The sequence below is a fragment of the Choloepus didactylus genome, chromosome 4, assembly GCF_015220235.1.
Source record: "Choloepus didactylus isolate mChoDid1 chromosome 4, mChoDid1.pri, whole genome shotgun sequence".
In the NCBI taxonomy this organism is placed as follows: domain Eukaryota; kingdom Metazoa; phylum Chordata; class Mammalia; order Pilosa; family Megalonychidae; genus Choloepus; species Choloepus didactylus.
This window is the reverse complement of record NC_051310.1, coordinates 170,291,849-170,315,392: the sequence shown is the minus strand read 5'-3', so window position 1 is coordinate 170,315,392 and position 23,544 is coordinate 170,291,849. Positions and strand designations below refer to the sequence as shown.

The window sequence follows — 23,544 nt, the reverse complement described above, 5'->3', positions numbered from 1 at the left end:
TCTCATAAAAGCCAAGAGAAGGTGGAATGATCAACAGTATCAGGTTTAGCAGAGAAATCAAGGACAGAGGTGTGTCCATTAATCTAAACATTAGGTTGTTGGTTGCCCTGACAGGAACCGTATCTATAGAGTAGTGAAAGCAGAAGCAGGACTGCATAAAGAAGGAATGAAAGGTAGGAAAGTAGAGATAACCAAGGTGGGCTTTGCTTTTGAAAAATTGGATGAGAAAGAAAGGAAGTACATGTGGTAATAGGTAGGAAGAAATGGTTTTATTGGATGGTTTTCTTGTAAGTTAGGAAAGCCAGTAGAATTGGAGAGGGAGAGGGAGAGGGAATGATAGACTAAATGATGGAATAATGTGCAAGAGGAGAATTGGAGAGGATGAGATTAAGTGCTCAGGTAGAATGTGTGGTAGCCTTGAGTAAGAGAAGAGATGTCTATTCCCCTGAAACTGTAGGAAAAAAGTTAAGTGCAGATTTGATTCTTTCCTGTCTGCCCTCTCTACCTGGGTGTTTATGAGTATCCATGCCCAGGAGCCTCAGTTTTGTTGAACTGGAAGGAAATGACATCTGTTGAGGGTGAACATGGAGGGAGCTTGAAGAACATAATGAAAGTCTGGAGTAGTCACCAAGAGGAATAAGACTGAGAATACAACAAGGGCAAATAAAATATGTCCTGTTTTTGTTTTTTTTTTTTCCTTTTTGAGAGCCTAACTTATTAATTGGTAACTATAAAATTAATCTGTGGGCCCAAAAATCTGCAAAAGTTTATAATTTTCTCCAGCAGCATTGAGCTGTAGTAGAGAAACTGGTTTATAGGATTGTCCAAGGTTAAAATTTTTCATAGCAGATGCAGCAGAAATAAGAGGCATAAACAGGCATGAGATGAATTCAGGGGAATAACAGGTTCCAGGCTTGTTGAGAAGGAAGTGAGACTGGGAAGAGGAAAGTAAGCTTTTGAGAAAATAGATCACAGAACTGAAGATCTCAGTGAGACTAATGCTCAGACATTATGGCAGTGAGGACTTGAATGACCCTAAAGGAGAGGAAAATTATGATTGGAGAGGATGTTAGAGTTTGAGATTTCAGAAAAGAAGCAGATAAGATCCATGTCTTCCATGGAACTGAGTGATAGAAGTAGAGTAAAGGTGAAAGTCTTTAGAGTTGAAAAGGTCAAGGTCACCATTATCAATGTTTGGTTCTTCCTAGGTGATTTCAGGATATTGACATGAAGAACACAGGGCACCAGTCGCCATGGTCCAAGAATAAGTGAGGCAGAATGGCAGAATAAGATGGGTACATGCCAGCAGCAGGCAGTTTGGAGGTGCCCTGTGGTGTGAGCTTCAGAGGGAGGGATAGTTCATTAGACGGAGGAACAGTGATTTGGAAAGGACAAAGCTGAAACTCTATAAGGTCAGGTGCTGGGGCTGTCTTGCTCACCCCACCAGCCCCAGTGTCTATTACAGCACTCTTTCCCTAGTAGGTGTTCAGTAAATACTTTTTATTGATTGGATTAGGTACACTCCAGAGGTCTGCAGGAGGGGCAGTGACTTGAGGAAAGGCATGTTTAAGTGATAGGAGAGGGGTCATTCTGAGAAGTGACTGTAAATGTAGAGGAGGCTGTTTACAGTGGATGGTGGTGATTCTTGGTATTTCAAGAAAGTTAATACAGATATTCACTATTTAAGCATAATTGTGCAGGCCTTTTGAGTACCGCAACTGTTTTAATCAGACCAGAGTTTATAGGATGATCCAGGAAAAAGCATTGTTTGATTTTAAAAGTGCTTTTCTCCCCTTAATCTGCTTTGTTACCAGAAAAAAAAAGTGAACAAGAACTAAAAGATGAAGAAATGGATTTATTTGCCAACTACTACTCAGAATGGAAAGGAGGTAGAAAAAACACAAATGAATTCTATAAAACTATTCCCCGGTTTTATTATAGGGTAAGTGGTATCTAAACAGATGTCTTGCAGACTTTATGAGTGAAATGTAATTTTTTTAAATGGGACCCAAGTTTTATATTTTAAAAATAGAGGATTATATTTTTAATTTTATATATCTATTCTTTCATTCTAGTTAATCTTATCACTATTACAAATCATTTTAGACCTGATAAAATCTTGAGCTTTCATATAAATTGATATAAGAATACTTATTTGCCCCTTTTAGTGATCTATCAGCTTTTCCTTTCCTCCTAATTTTTATTGAACTATAGCAATAGGTATTCAACTAGATTATGTTGTCTGGTTCTTTTTTAAGATGTAGATCTACGTGGCTGTTCAAACATTTTTAATTTTGCTTTTTACTTGTGTTACAAAGCATAAAAAAGTTTTTCTCAAAGCTAAACTGAAAAATAGATTGAGAAGAAAAACATTTTCACTTACGTATTTCCTTGTCCCAAAACCATAAAGAAGTCTTTGAAGGGAATATAAATAAGAGTAAGACTGTAAGAAAGCTATTTTACAGCTGAAAGTAAAGTCTACAGAAAAGAATGACTTATTCAATATTACATAAAATGCAACCACCATAAAAGAATGAACTGGAATCTTAGCTAGATGTCTCTTGAACCTGTTTCCTTTTAAACCTGATCATTTATGACATTGTTTACAAAGACAGTAAACATTTTGCTCAGCTGGCATTCTGAAGGAGTGAGGTATTATTGATATAAGTAAATTATCCAGATAATTGAAACTTATTTCTTCAAGAACTAACTTTTTCATATGAACATTTTAAATGGAAACCTTTTTATAATACTATATGCTTCCTAGCCTTTTAGGAATTACATGACTAATCCATCTTTGTTGTGGAAAAGAGGAAAAATACAGCTAAACAAGATGATGTTTTCCCATAACAACAGTGCCCAGAAATGTAGATAAACATTTTTACATGAATCCTTCTATTCTGCATATTTGTGTGTGCGTGTGTGTTTTTAACAGAAATGGGATCACATCATACATACATCTGTTTTTTGCATTTCACATGTTATTAAACAGAGGCCACTACACAACTGAATATTTTTGATAACTTGGGGGAGAAGGATAGGAATTGACATTTATTAAGTGCCTAAGTACTGCAGGGCACTTGATATGATCTCAATTAAGCAGAATTATCAAACAGTATCTTACTAATCCAGGTACAACCCTTAGATAAGAATGGCATGGCCCCATTCCTGAGGACAGGACTTAACTTTCTCGTATTTCCAGGACCAAACCTTTGTGGTCCACCCTTGTGGTTCCTGAAGGAATCTTTCTCCCTGTCTTTGTGTCTCTTCCATCTTTTTGAGGTTCTTTCCCTTTTTCTTCTTCCTTTCTATAGTCCCACTGCTTTAGAGAAACCACTTGTCTTCAGTCACCACTTCTCCTTGGCTGATTAACTTGTTAAACTAGCTACTGGAGTGCAAACCCAGTCTCAGCTCCAACCCCATCTCCTCTTCCTAATGCTTCTTCCTTCTCCATTCCTTTTGATGGGAGGAATGGCATCTTAGTTCTTGGAAAAGAAAGGTGAAAACCCCAACTGCCACTTTGGATTTAAGATTATTTAGATACATTTAGTGGGGCAAAGGTGTAGATAACGGAGATGAAATTCTCAAAGCAAGTTGTTCTAAGTCAGGTTGAAATGACTCATTTTAAGTCCTGCTCATGGAACTCACCCCCGTTGGCACACCCTCTCTGCCTTGGAGGCCAATATAATAGACACTGGCTTACCAAATACAAGAAGGAATTTGATCAAGTCTCAACAGGGATGCTTTCTCAAAACTGTCAATTTTCAGCTAGTCCTAATTTAATTCTATATCAGTCTAATGTGACAGTGGAAACACAATGCTTTAAAAACGTAAAATGAAACAGAGGCAAGACTTGCTTTTGCGGGGCAGGGATCTGGCGTTGCTGGTTACTGAATTCTCTGCATTTGTTTTTGTTAAATAAATTTGTTAAATGGATGATATTGAAGTTAAGCAAAACTAAGATGAGATACAAAGAAATCAGTAACAGAGGAATAAATTGAAAATTCACAAATATGTGGAAATAAACAACTTACTCTTAAACACCCAGTGAGTTAAAGAGAAAATCAGTTGTGAAATTAGGAAATATCTTCAGGCAAATGAAAATGAAAATACAACATACAAAAACTAGTAGGATGCAATGATGGCAGTGCTGAGAGGGAAATTTTATAGTTCTAGATGCTTATGTTAAAAAGGAAGAAGGACTTCAAATCAGAGACCTAACCTCAAAACTGAAAGAACTAGAAAAAAACAATATAGAGAATTTAAAAAGCCGCAAGTTGGTTCTTTAAAAAGGTCAAGAAAATCAACAAACTTGTAACTAGACTGACAAAAAAAAGAGAGAGGATACAAATTACGAAAATCAGAAATGAAATGTGTGACATTACTACTGAACCCACTGAAATAAAAAGGAAAATATGTAGATATTATGAACAACTGTATGCCAATAAATTAGAAAACCTAGTGAAATGGACAAATTCTTAGAAATACACAAGCTATCTGTATTGACTCGAGAAGAAATAAAGGACCTCAGGAGACCAATTACTAATAAAGAAATTTAATCAGTAACCAAAAACTTCCCAAGAAAAAGAAAAACCAGGACCAAATGGTTCCACAAGGAATTCTACCAAACATTCCAAGAAGACAACTCTAGTTCTGCTCATACTCTTCCAAAAACTGAAGAGCAGGGAACACTCCCTAACTCATTCTACAAAGCCAATATCACTCATACCAAAGCCAGATAAAGATACCACAAGAAAAGAAACTACAGACCAATATCTCTTAAGAATATAGATGGAAAAATCCTCAAAAAATACTAGCAAACCAAATCCAACAGCATATTAAAAGAATTATACCCCATGAACAAGTGGGATTTATCCCTGGTATGCAAGGTTGGTTCAACTTAAAAAAATAAATTAGTGTAATATACCACATTAACACAATAAAGAAAAGAAACCACATGGTCATCTCAAACCATGCAAAAAAGGCATTTGACAAAATACAGCACTCTTTCTTGATAAAAGCACTTAGAATGCTATGAACAGAAGGAAACTTCCTCAACATGATAAAGGGCATATATGAAAAGCCCACAGCTTTAAGTCTAAACACTTTCCCTCTAAGATCAGTAACAAGACAAGGATGACCACTGTCACCACTATTATTCAACATTGTAATAGAAGTTATTAACAGAGCATTTAGGCAAGAAAAAGAAATAAAAGGTATCTGAATTGGAAAGGAAGAAGTAAAAGTTTCCCTATTTGCAGATGATATGGTCCTATATACAGAAAATCCTGAAAAAAACACAACAAAGCTCTTAGAGCTAATAAATGAATTCAGCAAGGGGGGGTGGGGCACAAGATCAGCACCCAAAACTCACCCAAAGTGTACAAAATTGTTCATTTCTGTACATAAGCAATGAACAATCAGAAGAAGAAATCAAGAAAAAAATTCCTATTCACAGTAGCAACTAAAAGAATCAAATATCTAGGAATAACCTGAGCAAGGATGATCCTTGACTACATTATATTGAGTGAAATAAGCCAGACATGAAAAAACAAATATTGTATGATCTGACTGATCTGAAACGGTTAGAACAGGCAAACTCATAGAGTCAGAATCTAGAATATAGGTTACCAGAGGGTGAGTGCAGGACTCGAGGAGAAAATGGGAAGTCAAGACTTAAAATGTACAGGGTTCCTATTTGGAATGATGGAAATGTTTTGGTTCTGGATGGTGGTAATGGTAGGACAACATTGTGAACGCAATTAACAGCACTTAAATATATATCTGAATATAATCAAAAGGGAAAATGTTAGATTGTATATATGGTAACAAAATAAAGTTTTTTTAAAAATCCATGGAACTATACTACACAGTGAACCCTAACTCTAAGCATGGACTTTAATTAATAGTAAAATTATAAAACTATGTCCTCATCAGTTGTAACAAATGTTCCACACCAATGCAAGGTGTTGGTAGTGGGGTGGTATATAAAAATCCTGTATGTTACGCATGATTGTTTTGTAAACCCACAACTTCTCTAATAAAGGAAAGAAAAGAAAACAATGCTTACTGTGGGCCCTGTAACTACTTGGTGTTTTTGTCTCATAATAATTTCATTTCTCTTATTATTTTTGTGAGTGTAATTGCCACTTCCGCTGTCTCTATAAAGTTGGTATCAGAAGGGAAGTAAAAAAAAAAAAAAAGAGAAACAATGCAAGATGTAATTTGAGTGGTAGGATACAGAAATTTTTTTTTTTTTTTTTAGAGAAGTTGTAGGTTTACAGAAAAATCGTGCAGAAGTACAGAGTTCCCATATATGACCTCCACCCATCACCCCCCCACAGTTTTCCCTCTTTTTAACGTTTTACATCAGTGTAGTGCATTTGTTACAATTAATAAAACTATATTATTACTATTTTATTAACCAAGGTCCCTCGTTTGCATTAGGGTTTACTCTTTGTACCACTACTTTTTTAACTGCAAGATTTCTTATGTGCAAAATGTCATTGATCATATCCATATTAGTGTGTTGTCTTTATATGTACTAAAAACAAACAACCAAAAAAGAATTGCTGTTAGGTTCACTCCTACACGCCTTGTGCCCAAAAACTAGTTTCCCCTGTGAGTCCATAATCTGGTGGTATATTCTCCTGCCACAAAAGTTTTCTGCAACCAACTTCAATGACTGAAGTAGAAAGGCATAGTTATTTTGTGAGGCCAAACACATTTTATATAATCCATAGTCTAAAGTTTACATGTGGAAATTAACTCTACAATATATTTTTAGCTGCCAGCTGAAGATGAAGTCTTACTACAGAAACTAAGAGAAGAATCCAGAGCTGTATTTCTACAAAGGAAAAGCAGAGAACTGTTAGATAATGAAGAATTACAGGTAAGAAAGGAGTAAAAATTTGCTTTTGATATTAACCGTTTCTTACTTGTACAACTTAAATCATGTAGGATCACATGGCACATGGTCCCTTTAGTGGAGTCAGTACTGCTGAGCATAGGCTCTGGAGCAGTGGTTCCCACTGGAATCAGCTTGTGAGCTTTATGGGCCCTGTCCCTCAAAGATAGTGTTGTTGTTGTTGTTTAAAGTTCCTAGGTAATTCTAATATGCAGCCAAGTTTGAGAACTACTGCTGTAGAGAAAGAGCACCAGGGTTCAAATTCTAGTCCTGCTGTATGACCTTGGGCAACAGGCATAACATTTTTGTGCTTCAATTCTCATCTGTAAAGTAGGAATAATAGTACCTACATCTTACATTTATATGGATTAAAGAGGCACTGTATGTGAAAAACTTAAAACTAAGGCACTCAGTAAATGTTACTATTTTTATTGCTATGTTACTAGCAATCAAAAGGGTGATAGGAGATGAGAGTCATCTTAATATGAACACTCTCCTATCAGACTTCCATTTTAATGGAAACAGCACATTTAACTACCTTTTAAATTTTGTTTTATTACTTCTTAACATCTTCATTTCTGCCATTCTCCTAAGAACTTATGGTTTTTGCTGGACAAACACCAGACACCACCTATGATTGGAGAGGAAGCAATGATCAATTATGAAAATTTTCTGAAGGTTGGTGAAAAAGCTGGACCAAAGTGCAAGTAAGAATACTGTAATTAACAAAGGAGTGTGTTAGTTATTAAGTTAAGCTTTATAAATGCCTCAAGTAAATGTTAATGAAAGTTTGGTATGACATTTTGAATCAATTTGAGTTACCAATGAAATTGCAAATAATTATCCACAGTCCAGAAAAAATTACATTGGTATTAAGTTATTAAAAGAAATAAGATAGATTATCTTTAACATGTCAGGCCTTTATTCTTAAGACAATACAAAGGAAAAACAAAAGAATGTATAGATAGTCTTAATATTAAGTTTTTGACCTATAAGTAGCCTTGATAGTTCTGTGATTTTTAATTGTTCAAATTTTTGTTATTTGCTAATTCGTATAGAAATATTCTTTATATTATATTGGCAAGATGATTTTAATATATATTTCTTTTTCTTAGGCAGTTCTTCACAGCAAAAGTCTTTGCAAAACTCCTTCATACAGATTCCTATGGAAGAATTTCCATCATGCAGTTCTTTAATTATGTCATGAGAAAAGGTGATTCATTTTTATTGTATTCAAATTCCTATCTCGGAAGCAAATAGGTTTTGGTCCATGCTTTTACTGTAGCTCTTCCATGTGAAACAACTATCTTATTAAGTTTGAATGGCAGGTTTTCTAATCTTTTGACCAAGATTTATTATGCTATTATTATGGTTCTCTTCCAGAGATTACTAGGGCTGTGATTTTCTACTGGGTTCATAATTACAAAAAAAAACAAAAAACTCATGTATCTTCAAAATACATGCTGACTAGGAACATCAAACCTAAACCAGGCGGCTTTAGGAGCCACCGCTGGAACTGCAGGATGTTTCTACTTCTTTGCAGTTTTGTTCAGCAACTAGCTCATATTGGCTTCTCATGTTATTCAGGAGTTGAGTCAGATCCACATGGGGTAAAGCATTCATTTCCACATTCACATCACCAGTGAAAACATTTTGAAAGTCATTTTCTATTCAAGGAACAGTAAAGATTTAATGACCCCACAGTGATGGAAATGAGCTCTTTTTTGGCTGGGGGAAGTATAACTTTTGCCTCACCTCTTTGTGGCTCTTCTTCAGCTCATGGTGAATCTCTTCTAGAGCCCGAACTTTGTCCAAGTAGGAAGCCAGGTGGTCATTCAGATTCTGCATGGTTATCTTTTCATTTCCAGAGAGAAAGTCATCATCTCCTCCAAATCCACCACCATAGCCTCCTACAAAGCTGCCTCCTACAAAGATTCCTTCTTTGAAGCATCCTCCTTCACAAACCCCACCAAAGCTACCGCCACCAAAACCTCCTCCTAATCCACCTCCATAGCCAAGGGTGGGCCTCCAAAAAAACTCCTGCCAGAGCTCCCATAGCTGTAAGAGCAAACACTGAACCCTCTTGAACTACATCCTCCAGCAAGGGAGCCTTTGCTGCTCAAAATTCTGCGGAATAATCCTCCTCCTCCTCTCCCTCCACAACTTCCTCCTCCTCCTCCTCTACCCGCACTACCACCACCAGTGTGTGTGGAAGAGCATTGCTTGCTTGAGCTGTATTGCATAGACATGGTGATATAGTCAGGCTAGCCCAGGGAATGCCTGCTATCCAAGGACAGTGACAAGCCCTTATATACTGAGAGGATGTGTCCGACATTTGTTAGGATTTGATTATTTGCATGGTTTTCCTTTTGCCAACATAGCATCTTTGGCTTAGGATTACATAAATTATCTTCATTAATAACCAATCCCATTATTTATGGCTTTGAATTTGCCTGAAGAACAAACAGGAGGTGTGCTATATGGAAATTGAAAGTGGGTGGAGTTCAGATGAGCAAATCTTGTATTATCCTTTTTCATCTTTTGAAGAACATTGTTTAACTATTAAAATCCTTTTTTTCTCAGCAACAGCTGAAGTTGCTCAAAATGTTTGCACATTTTGGGAACAAAGAATTTTTTTTTTTTTTTTTTTTTTACATGAATGTTCGTAGCAGCTTTATTTGTAATGGTAAACATTTGGAAACATCCTAGATGCTATTTAATGGGTGAATGCTTAAACAAACTATGGTACATCCACACCATGAAATACTACTCAGCAGTGAAAAGGAACAAAACATAGATACATGTAACAACCTGGGTGATTCTCCAGAGAATTATGCTGAGTAAAAAAGCTAATCCTGAAAACGTACGCTGTGTAATTCCATTTATGTAACATTCTTGACGTGACAAAATTATAGAAATGAGAACAGACTAGGAGTTGCCAGCAGTTAAGGAGAAGGCAAAGCAGGTGGAGTGTGTGTAGCTATGACAGAGCAATGCGAGGGATTCTCATGATGACTATATCCATGTCAATATCCTAATTGTTAAACTGTATTGTAGTTTTGCAAGATGCTTCCTTTGTAGGGTACTGGATAAGGGGTACACAGGATCTTTGTATCATTTCTTTTTTTTTTTTTATCCCTTAATTTATTTTTTTTTATTAAATTCAGTTTTATTGAAATACATTCACACACCATACAATCATCCATGATATACAATCCACTGTCCACAGTATGATAACATAGTTATGCGTTCATCACCACAATCTATTTCTGAACATTTTCCTTACATCAGAAAGAACCAGAACAAGAATAAAAAATAAAAGTGAAAAAAGAACACCCAAATCATCCCCCCATCCCACCCCATTTGTCCTTTAGTTTTTATCCCCATTCCTCCACTTATCCATACACTAGATAAAGGGGGTGTGATCCACAAGGTCTTCACAATCACACTGTCACCCCTTGTAATCTACATTATTATATAATTGTCTTCACGAGTCCAGACTACTGGGTTGGAGTTTGGTAGTTTCAGGTATTTACTTCTAGCTATTCCAATACATTAAAGCCTAAGAGGTGTTATCTATATAGTGCATAAGAATGTCCACCAGAGTGACCTCTCGACTCCATTTGGAATCTCTCAGCCACTGAAACTATTTCGTCTCATTTTGCATCCCCCTTTTGGTCAAGAAGATACTCTCAGTCCCACGATGCCGGGTCCACATTCATCCCCGGGAGTCATACTCTGCATTGCCAGGGAGATTTACACCCCTGGGAGTCGGGTCCCACGTAGAGGGGAGGGCAGCTAGTTCACCTGTCGAGATGGCTCAGTTAGAGAGAGAGAGGGCCACATCTGAGCAACAAAGAGGTACTCAGGGGGAGACTCTTAGGCACCATTACATACAACTTTAGACTCTCCTTTGTGGTAATGAGCTTCATAAGGGCAAGTCCCATGCTCGAGGGCTCAGCACATCAAACCGCCAGTCCCAATGTTTGTGACAACATCAACACCAGTCCAGGTGAGGATGTCCAACACATCCGCACCTTCCCCCAGATCCTTGGGGCTGGGAAGGGGGAGGCTGTAAATATATTTTTTATCATCTGCCCAAATTACTCTAGGATGTGTCACTATTTCACTCCAGCCTATACTAACCTACCGTATCTCACTTCCTATTCAAAGTTCCATGCAATTGTGGTGTTTGAACAAATCGACTGTAGAGTTGTACCGTTTAGAAAATTTAGATCCTGTACCAAATAGATATCTATTCCCTTGGTCTCATATGGAAGTTGAAGTTTTAAAACACAATCAGTTTCAACCTTTACCCTTTGGCCTGGCTTGCCCTGGTCTTAACCAGACCTGCTTCATTCATATCACTAATTGAAGTCTGGGCTCTTTTTCAGCTTTTTTTTTTTTTTTTTTTTGACAGTGGCTGTATGCACTAATACTGACATTCATATCTGCCAAGCTCTAGCTCTGAGTTTCAGGTGTCTCAGAGATATGCATTGTTCCAGAGACCAATCAGGTTATACGCTAGGGGACCAGCATCTCAAAGTTTAGAGATAGGCCTTACAATTCAGGGATAGAGTTAACTGCTGTAAGAGCTTACAATCTAGGGACTATTGTGTCCACATTAGGCTATGTTCTAAGATTCAATTCTGAGTTTACACATTGTAGTTAGTCCATATTGGTGAGGCATCATCCCTCTCACCATGTTTTCTCCACCACAAAAATAGCTAAAATAAGATTTTTTGCAAAGTCATGTTTTAAATAGTTCTAATTTATTGGAGCAACAAATAGAATTAAGTGTGCCAAAATGATGTTATTTAAAGGATCTTGTAGAAAACACTAAGTAACCAAAAAGAAAAGAAAAAACATGGCAAACAATTTAGTAATGTTCAGAAGCTCCAACATATAAAAAGTTAATTAAAACTATAAAAGCACAATTTAGAAAATTTGTATATTTATCTTTTCATTTATTTGGGGAATTAGAGTTTATTGGTATTTGCCTAGGAAATTGCAAGTGAGTAATGATTGAGGAATCTTATAATTTAATGATACTATTGTTTTTTATATTAAAATATCTGAAATAATAAAAAAAGCTAAACCAAGAGTTAATATGAGGCAATTTGAAATAATTTTAATTTGCTTGTAATTTTACTTCATGAATGTATTATAGGTTGCCTAAAAAGATGGTTTCAAATCTACAACTGTAGCATCAGCTTCAAGGAGATTTTATAAAACAACTTGGAGTTGTTATAATTCTTACAAGTACCATAATGATGTGTGAAGTCCTTTGTGTACCATCTTTAGCTAAAATTTGGTTACTATAATTAACTTCAGTAGAATAAAAACAGCTTCACTGAAGGCGTAACACTACCCTAGATGTCCCTGTTTGGTGGAACACCAAGTTTAATAGGTAAACAACAATATCCACAGAGGTGTCAATTTCATTCTAGCTTTAGGCATGGTAGAATTGTTGAGATCTGCCATTAATTCTATAGTATGTTTTGTTTTGTTTTGAAGAGTTTGGGAGTTAATGAATAAATAATATTTGTGTGAATAAATATGTTTATGAAGTTATTGGATTAGCTTGTACTCTAATTTAGCTCTTTATCTCCTTTTGTCCATATATGCTTAAAGGGTAGAGCTTAATAATTACATTTTATTTTCTGGTTTATTGTCAGTTTGGCTTCACCAAACAAGAATAGGACTCAGTTTATATGATGTCGCTGGACAAGGGTACCTTCGGGAATCTGTAAGTATTAACCTGCTTTTCGTCACTAACACCAAAATGTTAACGGTAGCCATTGCTGGGTGTTGGGATTACAGGTGATTCTTATTTTGTTTTTGTTTCTCTGTTTTTCATTTTTTTGTTGTTTCTACAAACGTGTTACTAAAAAATTTTAATGTAAAAATCTCTCTTAGATTCTTTTTATCCAACTTAAAAAAATAAAAAAGCCTTTAAAGAGAAAATTAAGTATGTAGTATTTTAACAGGACTAAAAATCATGGAACACAATGTTGAATAGCAGTGGAGACAGTGGGCATCCTTGTATTGTTCCCAATCTTAGAGGGAAAGCTTTTGGTCTCTCACCACTGAGTATGTTAGCTATGGGTTATTCATATATGCCCTTTATCGTGTTGAAGAAGTTTCGTTTGATTCCTACCTTTTGAAGTGTTTTTATCATGAACAGATGCTAAATTTTGTCAAATGGCTTTTCTGCATCAATTGAGATGATCATGTGATTTTTTTCCCTTTTATTTTCTTAATGTGGTGTATTACATTAATTAATTTTCTTATGTTGAACCACCCTTGTATACCTGGAATAAAACCAACTTGGTCATGGTGTATAATTCTTTTAATATTCTGTTGGATTCTATTTGCAAGTATTTTGTTGAGGATTTTTACAACTATATTCATTAGAGAGAGAGGTCTGTAATATTCTTTTCTTGTAGTGTCTTTATCTAGCTTTGGTATTAAGGTGATGTTGGCTTCAGATAATGAGTCAGGTAGTGTTCCCTCTTCTTCAATTTTTTGGAAGAGTTTGAGCAAGAATGGTATTAATTCTTCTTGGAATGCTTGGAAGAATTCACCTGTGAAGCCGTCTGGTCCTGGGCTTTTCTTTCTTGGTAGGTTTTTGCTGACGGATTCATTCTCTTTACTTGTGATTTCTTCTCAAGTCAGTGTCGGCTTTTCATGTGGTTCCAGGAAGTTGTCCATTTCATCTAAGTTCTCTAGTTTGTTGGCCTACGGTTGTTTATAGTAACCACTTATGATTTCTGTTATTTTTTGGGGGTCCATGGTAATATAGTACCTGTCGTTTCTGATTATTTATTTGCAGCTTCTCTGTTTCTTACTTTGTTAATCTAGCTAAGGGTTTGTCAATTTTATTGATCTTCTCGAACCAACTTTTGTTTTTATTGATTCTCTCTATTATATATTCTCTGTTTCATTAATTTCTGCTCTAATCTTTGTTATATCTTTCCTTCTGCTTGCTTTGAGATAACTTTGCTGTTCTTTCTCTGGTTCCTCCAGTTTTTCAGTTAGGTCATTGGTTTTAGCTCTTTCTTCTGTTTTAATGTAGGCACTTAAGGCTATAAATTTCCCTCTCAGCACTGTCTTCGCTGCATCCCATAAGTTTTGACACATTATGTCCTCATTTTCATTCCTCTCAGGATATTTACTGATTTTTCTTGCAATTTCTTCTTTGACCCACTGATTGTTTAAGAATATATTGTTTAACCTCCATATATTTGTGTATTTTCCAGTTCTACGTTTGTTACTGATTTCCAGCTTCATTCCATTCTGATCAGAAAAGGGCTTTGTATAATTGCAATCTTTTTTAATTTATTAAGACCTGTTATGTTCCCTAGCATGTGTTCTATCCTGGAGAATGTTCCATGAGAACTTAAGAAGAATGTATATCCTGCTGTGCTAGAAGTTCTAGGTAGAGCAATTAGGTAAGAAAAAGAAATAAAAAGCATCCAAATTGGAAAGGAAGAAGTAAAACTGTCACTATTGCAGATGACATGACCCTACATTTAGAAAATCCAGAAAAAATGACAGCAAAGCTACTTGAGCTAATAAGCGAGTTCAGCGAAGTGGCAGAATACAAGATCAACATGCAAAAACCAATGGTGTTTCTCAATCCAAGCGTCCTTCGACAGACAAGTGGATAAACAAAATGTGGAATATACATACAAAGGAATACTATGCAGCAGTAAGAAGCACAAGGTCATGAAACATGGCAACATGGATGAACCTTGAAGATATAATTCTGAGTGAAATAAGTCAGACACAAAAGGAGAGATACTGTATGTTACCACTTCTGTGAACTATCTGAACGTATAAAATCAGTGGCTTGTAATATAGAATATTGGGGACCTGGTGAGGGGGAATGATAATCTAATATGTTCAGATATGTTAACTTTGGTGAATTCAAAGTTATGGTAATGGATGGGGTAATGATTGTTAATGGGATTATAAACATCAGAGCTGTATTGAAAGTGAATAGCATTGAAAGGGGTTGTTTAAAGGCATGTATCCCACAGATCAGCACCACAAATATAGATAGGTGCCTGTATGATATAATTCTAAGGAATGACACTAGCACAGAGAGTTGGCAACAGAAAGGTATATGGTAAAAATCTACATATTGCATACTAGGGACTATAATTAATAGGAATACCATACTATTATTACACAAATACAAGGGACAAATAATTAAGAGCTGACAAGACCTATGAGACGTTTTGGATCATGAGAAATTGATTAAAATGGAGAGTGATAAGGATTGTACAGCTAAGTGATGGATTATCGTGGACATAACATAAACTATGTAAACTTTAGACCCCCCCTACTTTATAAATCAAGCCCTCAATATTGAGGCTTGCTTGAGTGAGACTGAGGGTTGTAAAGTGGAGGCTAAGCCCACCTATAATTATGCCTAGGCATCACCTCCAGAGAATCTCTCTTTTCTTGCTCAAATGTGGACTTTCTCTCTCTAAGCCTAACTCTGCAAATAAATTCATCACCCACCCACCCCCAAAGTAGAACAGGACCCCAAAGATGAATGAGCCTTCCTGGCAATGTGGAACATGGATTCCAAGAATGAGCCTGACCCTGGCATCAAGGGACTGAGAATGCCTTTTTGACCAAAAGGGGGAAGAGAAAGGCAACACAATAAGGTTTTAGTGACTAAGAGAATTCATATGGAGTCAAGAGGCTGTCCTGGAGGTTACTCCTATGCAAGCTTCACCTAGATATGCCAAATGACCACAATATGATACGCCCAAGTCAAAAGTAGTTCCAAAAACCCTAAATAATACCCAGATCCCTATCTGAGAATCTATAAAAGTTTCACTCACTAAGTTTATTCTTCAGAAACTTAAATCCTTCAGAGTGCTCCTATACCAGCTAAGTCCCAAAATCCAGAGGAAAACGCCTCTTCAAGAACATCAACTAGATATGTCCCCTTTGCTCATAAAGTTGACACCCCTTTTCAACATGAACAGGTTAGGGTGGTCACTGCCTAGACATACCTGATGATAGGGAAGTAATTAAACTAGAGGAGAGGGTAGCAACGGATAAGATGGAATTTAACAAAAGATTATGAATACTAAATCTTTATATAATTTTCTTTTTCTCAGTTGCTACGATATTAGAATAGCTAGAAGGAAAGAATGAAATGATAGAACTGTAACACATAGCATCTTTTGAAATTTGTTCTATAGCTTGTTAAATTGTAATTTGAAAGCTATACATTTTTGTATGTATGTTATATTTCACTGTAAGGAAATAATACTAACTATGGTACTATAACTCATAGCAACTTTGGAAATTTCCTGTATACCTACTTGTTAAAGCATGCTTTGAAAGGTATAACCTTTTTGTATATATGTTAGATTTCATAATAAGGAAACAACTGAAACTGTGGAACTGTAACCTATACTTTTCTTTGAAATTTGCTCTCTTAACTCCTTGTTAAATTGCACTTGGAAAGTTATCACTTCTATGTATATATGTTATATTCTACAATTTAAAAATATGATTTAAAAAAAATCAGTGGTGTTTCTATACACTAGTAATGAGCTATCCAAGAGGTAATCAAGAAAAAAATTCCATTTATAATAGCACCTAAAAGAATCAGATATCTAGGAATAAACCTAACCAAGGATGCAAAGGACTTGCACACAAAAAACTGCAAAACATTGCTAAAAGAAATCAAAGAAGACCTGAATTTATGGAAAGACATTCCATGTTCATGGATTAGAAGGCTAAATGTCATTAAGATGTCATTTCTACCCAAAATGATCTACAGATTCAATGTAATACCAATCAAAATTCCAACAGACTACTTTGCAGGAACAGAAAAGCTAATTATCAATTTTATTTGGAAAGGTAAGGGGCCTCAAATAGATAAAAACATCTTGAAAAAGAAGAATGAAGTTGGGGGTATCATGCTTCCTAACTTTAAAGCATTTTATAAAGCCACAGTGGTTAAAACAGCATGATACTGGCATAACAATAGAAATATTGATCAATGGAATCAAATTGAGAGTTCAGAAATAGACCCTCAGGTCTATGATCAATTGATTTTTTTCATTTTTTTTTATTGTGAAATATAACATTGTACATAAAAGTGATAACTTTCAAAGTGCAATTTAACAACTAGAGAGCAAATATCAAAGAATATTACGGGTTACAGTTCCACAGTTTCAGTTATTTCTTTATTGTGAAATATAACATATATACAGAAAGGTGGTAACTTTCAGCATACAATTTAACAAGTAACTATAGAGTAATTTTCAGTGTGTTATGGGTTACAGTTCCACAATTTCATTTATTTCCTTATTGTGAAATATACATGGAGAAATATGATAACTTTCAAAGTATGATTTAGCAAGTAATTATATAGGAAATTTCAAAGAATGTTATGGGTTACAGTTCCACTGTTTCACTTCTTTCCTTCTACCTATGCTAATACTCTAGCAACTTAAAAAAATTATATAAATATTAAGTATTCATAATCCTTTGTTAAATTCTATATTATATGTTGCTACCCCTTCCCTAGTTTAATCACTTTCCCAATCTTCAGAGATGTCTAGGCAGTGACTGCCCTAACTTGTTCATGTTAAAAGGGGTGTCTACATTATGGGAAAGGGGAACACATCTGGTTGATTTTCTTGAAGAGGCTGTTCCCTCTGGGTTTGGAGGCTTAGCTGGTATAGGAACACTCTGAAGGATCTACGTTTCTGAAAAATAAACTTAGTGATTGAAACTTGTATAGGGTCTTAGATAGAGACCAAGTTATTCTTTAAGGTTTGGGGGACTATTGTTGATTTGGGCTTGTCATACTGTGCCCATTTGGCATATCTAGGTGAAGCTTGCCTAGGAGTAACCTCCAGGACAGCCTCTCGACTCTATTTTAAATCTCTTAACCACTAAAATCCTATTTTATTGCCTTTTCCCCCTTTTGGTCAAAAAGGCATTCTCAATCCCTTGATGCCAGTGTCAGGCTCATTCCTGGGGATTGTGTCCCACATTGCATGGAGACTCACTCACCTGGGAGTCCTGTCCCATGTCAAGGGAGGGTGATGAATTTAATTGGAGAGTTGGGCTTAGAGAGAGAAAGGCCACATCTGAGCAACAAAAGTTTCCCTGGAGGTGATTCCTAGGCATAATTATAGGTGGGCTTAGCCTTCCCTTTACAGCCACAAGTATGACTCAAGCAAGCCTCAAGATTGAGGGCTTGACTTATTAAATATGGGGTTCCTAAATTCACATAGCATATGTTCTGTCCAAGATAAACAATCAGTGTCTCACACTATCTGCGCTTAGTTGTACAATCATCACTACTCTCCATTTTAAACAATTTTCATAATGCAAAACACCCTAAAGCTCTTATCAGCCCTTATTTACTTACCCCTAGTATTGGTGTGGTACTAGTAAGGTGTCCCTATTAATTATAGTCCCTAGTATGCAATAGGTGGTCAATTGATTTTTGATAAGGCTCCCAAGTACACTCAACTGGGACAGAATAGCCTCTTCAATAAATGGTGCTGGGCAAACTGGATATCCATAAACAAAAAAATTGAAGAGGACCCCTATCTCATGCCATATTCAAAAATTAACTCAAAATGGACCAAAGACCTAAATATAAGAACCACATAAAATTCCTAGAAGAAAATGTAGGGAAATATCTTCAAGATCTAGTGATAGGCAGTTGTTTCTTAGACTTTACATCCAAAGCACAGGAACAAAAATTTAAAAAAATAAATGGGAACTCCTTAAAATTGAATACTTCAGGACAGAGGGGCAAGATGGTGGCATAGAGAGGAGTGGAGTTTAGTTAGTCCCCTGGAGCAACTAATAAATAACCAATAACAACTAGTAAGTGATCTGGAATAACTGCTGGGGGACAACCATGACTGTCCACACATCATGCGCCAGCCTGGATTGGGTGGAGTGGCTGAGATTGCAGCATAAAATCTGTAAGTAGAAACTGTGGAATAGCACCAGGGGCCCCCTCCTCCTATGCTGAGCTGCAAAACCTCACTGTGGGAGAGACCAGCAGTCCCAGAGCAAGTGACTATAGATCAGCCCAGCTCCAACTGGGGTTTTAATTAACAAATGTGGACTGCTGCATACAAGCTACAAAAGTAACAAGCAGACAGAGGCTTTTAGTGACAACTGACCTTAAAGAACAAGAAAACTCCTGTGTCCTGGGAAAGGGAGCCCAGAAGACCAAGTACTATCTCTGGCTGATGGGTGAAACTGAGGGGCCGTGGACTGGCTCTGAAAAGGGGGCTTTCTTTCCCTTTTTCTCACTCTGAACCCAAGTGGCTCAGTGGAGAGAACCTCAGCCATTTTCAGTTCACAGTGCTCTGACCCAAACAGGGGTGGAGATAACAGAGTCAGAGAGACAAAGAACAATTCAAATGCAGAAGATAACTCCCTAGGGGGTGTATCTTCCCTAAGAGGAAGGAGGTGGGACCCCGCTCTATTGCTGCCTGCCCTTCAGAACTCAGACCCCAGAGTCTCCGAGAAAAGAGCCAAAACAGAAACTAAAGGGGCCACACCTCCTTACACCAGTCAGGAATGACAGGCTGACGGGTGCCACCTGCTGGGCAGGTTAGGAAAAGCACAGTGGCTAGAGGCCTCACAGGAAAGTCTGTCAATCTCTAAGACACACCTTCAGGGAGACTTGAAACTGAATATAACCCCATTCTGAGATCTGAACCTGTTCTGGTCTGGGAAAATCTGATTGAGGTAACTGGGGAAGCTAGATGCCTAGACAACAGAGGACTACAAACTTCACTGGGAAGGGCAGAGATATGGCCCAGTCAAAGGAACAAACTTACACTTCTATCAAGATACAGTTGAGATACTGTTTTACTTTAATGAAACAATCAAAGATTTTCAAAGAAATATGCTAAATCAAATCAAAAACCAAATCAATGAGTTAAGGGAAGATATGGCAAAAGAGATAAAGGTTATAGAGAAAACACTGAGCGAACATAAGGTAGAAATTGAAAGTTTGAAAAAACAACCAGCAGAATCTATGGAAATGAAAGGCACAACACAAGAGATGAAAAACACAATGGAGACATACAACGGCAGATCTCAAGATGCAGAAGAAAACACTCAGAAACTGGAGAACAAGACACCTGAAATCCTACACACGGAAGAACAGATAGGAAAAAGAATGGAAAGAATATGAGCAATATCTCAGGGAATTGAATGACAACATGAAGTGCATGAATGTACATGTCATGGGTGTCCCAGAAGGAGACGAGAAGGGAAAGGGGGCAGAAGCAATAATAGAGGAAATAATCAATGAAAATCTCCCATCTCTTATGAAAGACAAAAATTACAGATCCAAGAAATGCAGCATACCCCAGACAATAGATCTGAATAAGCCTACGCCAAGACACTTAATAATCAGATTATCAAACAGCAAAAACAAAGAGAGAATCCTGAAAGCAGCAAGAGAAAACCAATCCATCACATACAAAGGAAGCTTGATAAGACTATGTGTGGATTTCTCAGTAGAAATCATGGAGGCAAGAAGGAAGTGGTGTGATATATTTAATATACTGAAAGAGAAGAAACGCCAACCAAGAATCCTATACCTGGCAAAACTGTCCTTCAAATATGAGGGAGAGTTTAAAATATTCTCTGACAAACAGACAATGAGAGAGTTTGTAAGCAAGATACCTGCTCTACAGGAAATACTAAAGGGAGTACTACAGACCTAGGGAAAGACAGGAGTGAGAGGTTTGGAACACAATTTCAGGCACAACAATGTAAGTACACTGAACAAAGATGACTGTGAGTATGGTTGAAAGAGGAAAGTTAAGGGCATGTGGGACACCAGAAGGAAAGAGGAAAGATAAAGACTGAGACTGTATAACTCAGTGAAAACTAGAGTGCTCAACAATTGTGATAAAATGTACAAATATGTTTTTACATGAAGGAGAACAAATGAATGTCAGCCTTGCCAGGTGTTACAAATGTGGTGTTATTGGGGAAAAAAAAAACAATCAATGCAAACTGGAGACTATAATTAACAGAAACATTGTATTATGCTTCCTTTAATGTAACAAAGGCAATATACCAAAGCTAAAAGCCTATAAGAGTGGGATATAAGGGAGGGGTATGGGGCTGTTGGCATTGGTGCTGTTGTCTGACTCTTTTATTCTACTTTAGTTCAATTCTCTCTATCCTTTTGTTGCTTTTTAGCTGTCATTTTTTTTCTTTCTTTTTCTCTTTTGTCTCTCTACCTTCTTTCACTCTTCCTCCTTCTTTGCGGAAGAAATGGAGATAGTGGTGATGGTGGTGAATGCATAAATATGTGATTATACAGGGAACCATCGATCATTTACTTAGGATAGAATGTATGGTGTGTGAACTAAACCATCTTAAAAAAAAGGTTGATGAAGAAAACTTGAGGACACTATATTGAGTGAAATAAGTCAGACACATAAGGACAAATATTGTATGGTCTCACTGATATGAACTAATTATAATATGTAAACTGATAGACATGAAATATAAGTTACTGGGATATAGAACGAGGCTAAAGAATGGGGAGTGGTTGCTTATTATGAGCAGAATGTTTAACTAGGTTGAACTTAAGTGTTTGGAATGGGCAGAGATGATGGTGGCATGTTATTGTGAGAATAACTAACAGTGCTGGTGTGTGAATGTGGTGGAAAGGGTAAGCTCAGAGTCACATATGTCACCAGAAGGAAAGCTGGAGGATAAAAGATGGGAATGTATAAAACAGTGAATCTTGTGGTGAACAATGTCCATGCTTAACTGTATAAATATTAGAAATCTCTTTCATGAACTAGAACAAATGTATAACACTATAACTAGAAGCTAATAATAGAGGGGTATATAGGGAAAAATATGCCTATTGCAAACTATGTTCCACAGTTAGTAGTATTTTAACATTCTTTCATCAACAAATGTACTATAGCAATTCTAGGAGTCATAATGGAGGGGGTTAGTTAGGGGTATGGGAGGATTTGAGTTTTCTTTTTTTGTCGTTTCTTTTCTGGAGTAATGAAAATGTCCTAAAAATTGGAAAAAAAAAAAATTGTGATGGATGCACAGCTCTGTGATGGATGGTACCATGGGCAATTGATTGTGCACTTTGGATCTTTGGATGATTGTATGGTATATGAACAATCTCAATAAAATTAAATTTTAAAAAAAATTGAATACTTCAGTGCTTCAAAGGACATTGTCAAAAGGGTGAAAAGGCAACCAACTCAATGGGAGAAAATATTTGGAAACCATTTATAAGATAAGGGTTTGATATTCAGACTGTATAAGGAAATCCTACAATTCAACAAGAAAAAGACAAACAACCCAATTTAAAACTGGGCAAAGGACATGAAAAGATATTTTTCCAAAGAGGAAATACAGATGGCTAAAAAGCACATGAAAAGTTGCTCAGCTTCACTAGCTGTTAGGGAAATGCAAATCAAAACCACAATGAGATATCATCTCACACCTACTAGAATGGCTGCTATTAAACAAACAGGAAACTTGAAGTGTTGGAGAGGATGTGGAGAAATTGGAACACTTATTCCAATTCACTGCTGGTAGGAATGTAAAATTATTTACTGCTGGAAGGAATGTAAAATGGTACAGCCACTTGGAGGACAATTTGGTGGCTCCCCGGGAAGCTAAGTATAAAGTTGTCTTACAACCTGGCAATCCCACTACTCGGGATATATCCAGAAGATCTGAAAACGGGCACAGACAGACATTGCACACCAATGTTCATAGCAGCATTATTCACAATTGCCAAAGGACGGAAACAAGCCAAGTAAGTGTCCATCAACAGATGAATGTATAAACAAAATGTGGTATACAAAATATGATGGAATATTATTCCGCAGTAAGAAAGAATGAAGTCCTGAAGCACACAACAACATGCATGAACCTTGAAGATACTATCTTGAGTGAAATAAGTCAGACACAAAAGAACAAATACATAATCTCACTGATATGAACTAATTATAATATGTAAACTGATAGACAAAATATAGAGTACAAGTTACCAGGATATAGAATGAGGCTAAAAAAAATGAGGAGCAGTTACTTAATATGTGCAGAATATTTAACTAGGTTGAACTTAAATGTTTGGAAATGGACAGAGGTGACAAGCACAGGTTGTTGTGAGAATAATTAACAGTGCGCAATGGTGTATAAATGAGGTAGAAGGGGGAATTTTAGTCATGTATGTCACCAGAAGGAAAGTTGGAGGTTAAAACATGGGGCATGTGTAACACAGTGAATCTTGTGGTGGATGGACAATGTCCATGATTAACTGTACAAATATAAAAAAATTCTTTCTTGAACTACAGCAAATGTATGACACTATTACAAGGAGTTAATAATAGAAGGATATGGGGGGAAATGTACCTATTGCAAACTAAGAACTGTAGTTAACAATATTTTATGCAATTTTATTGAGATATATGCATATACTATACAGTCATCTGAAGTGTACAGTCACTTGTTCATAGTACCATTATACTGAGTCCATTTGAAATCTTTCAGCAACTGAAACTTTATTTTGTTTCATTTCTCTTCCCCCTTTTGGTCAAGAAGGCTTTCTCAAT

The 23,544-nt window shown here is 36.4% G+C and overlaps 1 protein-coding gene and 1 pseudogene across 2 annotated transcripts in view; one reads left to right on the top strand and one right to left on the bottom strand.

Annotated features, from left to right (window-relative positions):
- The window catches only part of LOC119532412, a 237,897-nt pseudogene that overhangs the window by 153,977 nt on the left and 60,376 nt on the right, over positions 1-23,544 (bottom strand).
- The window catches only part of PPP2R3C (protein phosphatase 2 regulatory subunit B''gamma), a 44,726-nt gene that overhangs the window by 4,248 nt on the left and 16,934 nt on the right, over positions 1-23,544 (top strand). Inside the window, exons 2-6 of one of the 2 annotated variants that reach the window (XM_037834817.1) lie at positions 1,815-1,942; positions 6,788-6,892; positions 7,502-7,614; positions 8,023-8,120; positions 12,586-12,656. In XM_037834817.1, coding sequence (XP_037690745.1) covers positions 1,815-1,942; positions 6,788-6,892; positions 7,502-7,614; positions 8,023-8,120; positions 12,586-12,656 — 515 coding nt within the window. The remainder of the gene's footprint in view (positions 1-1,814; positions 1,943-6,787; positions 6,893-7,501; positions 7,615-8,022; positions 8,121-12,585; positions 12,657-23,544) is intronic. The other variant, XM_037834818.1, reaches the window with a different exon arrangement.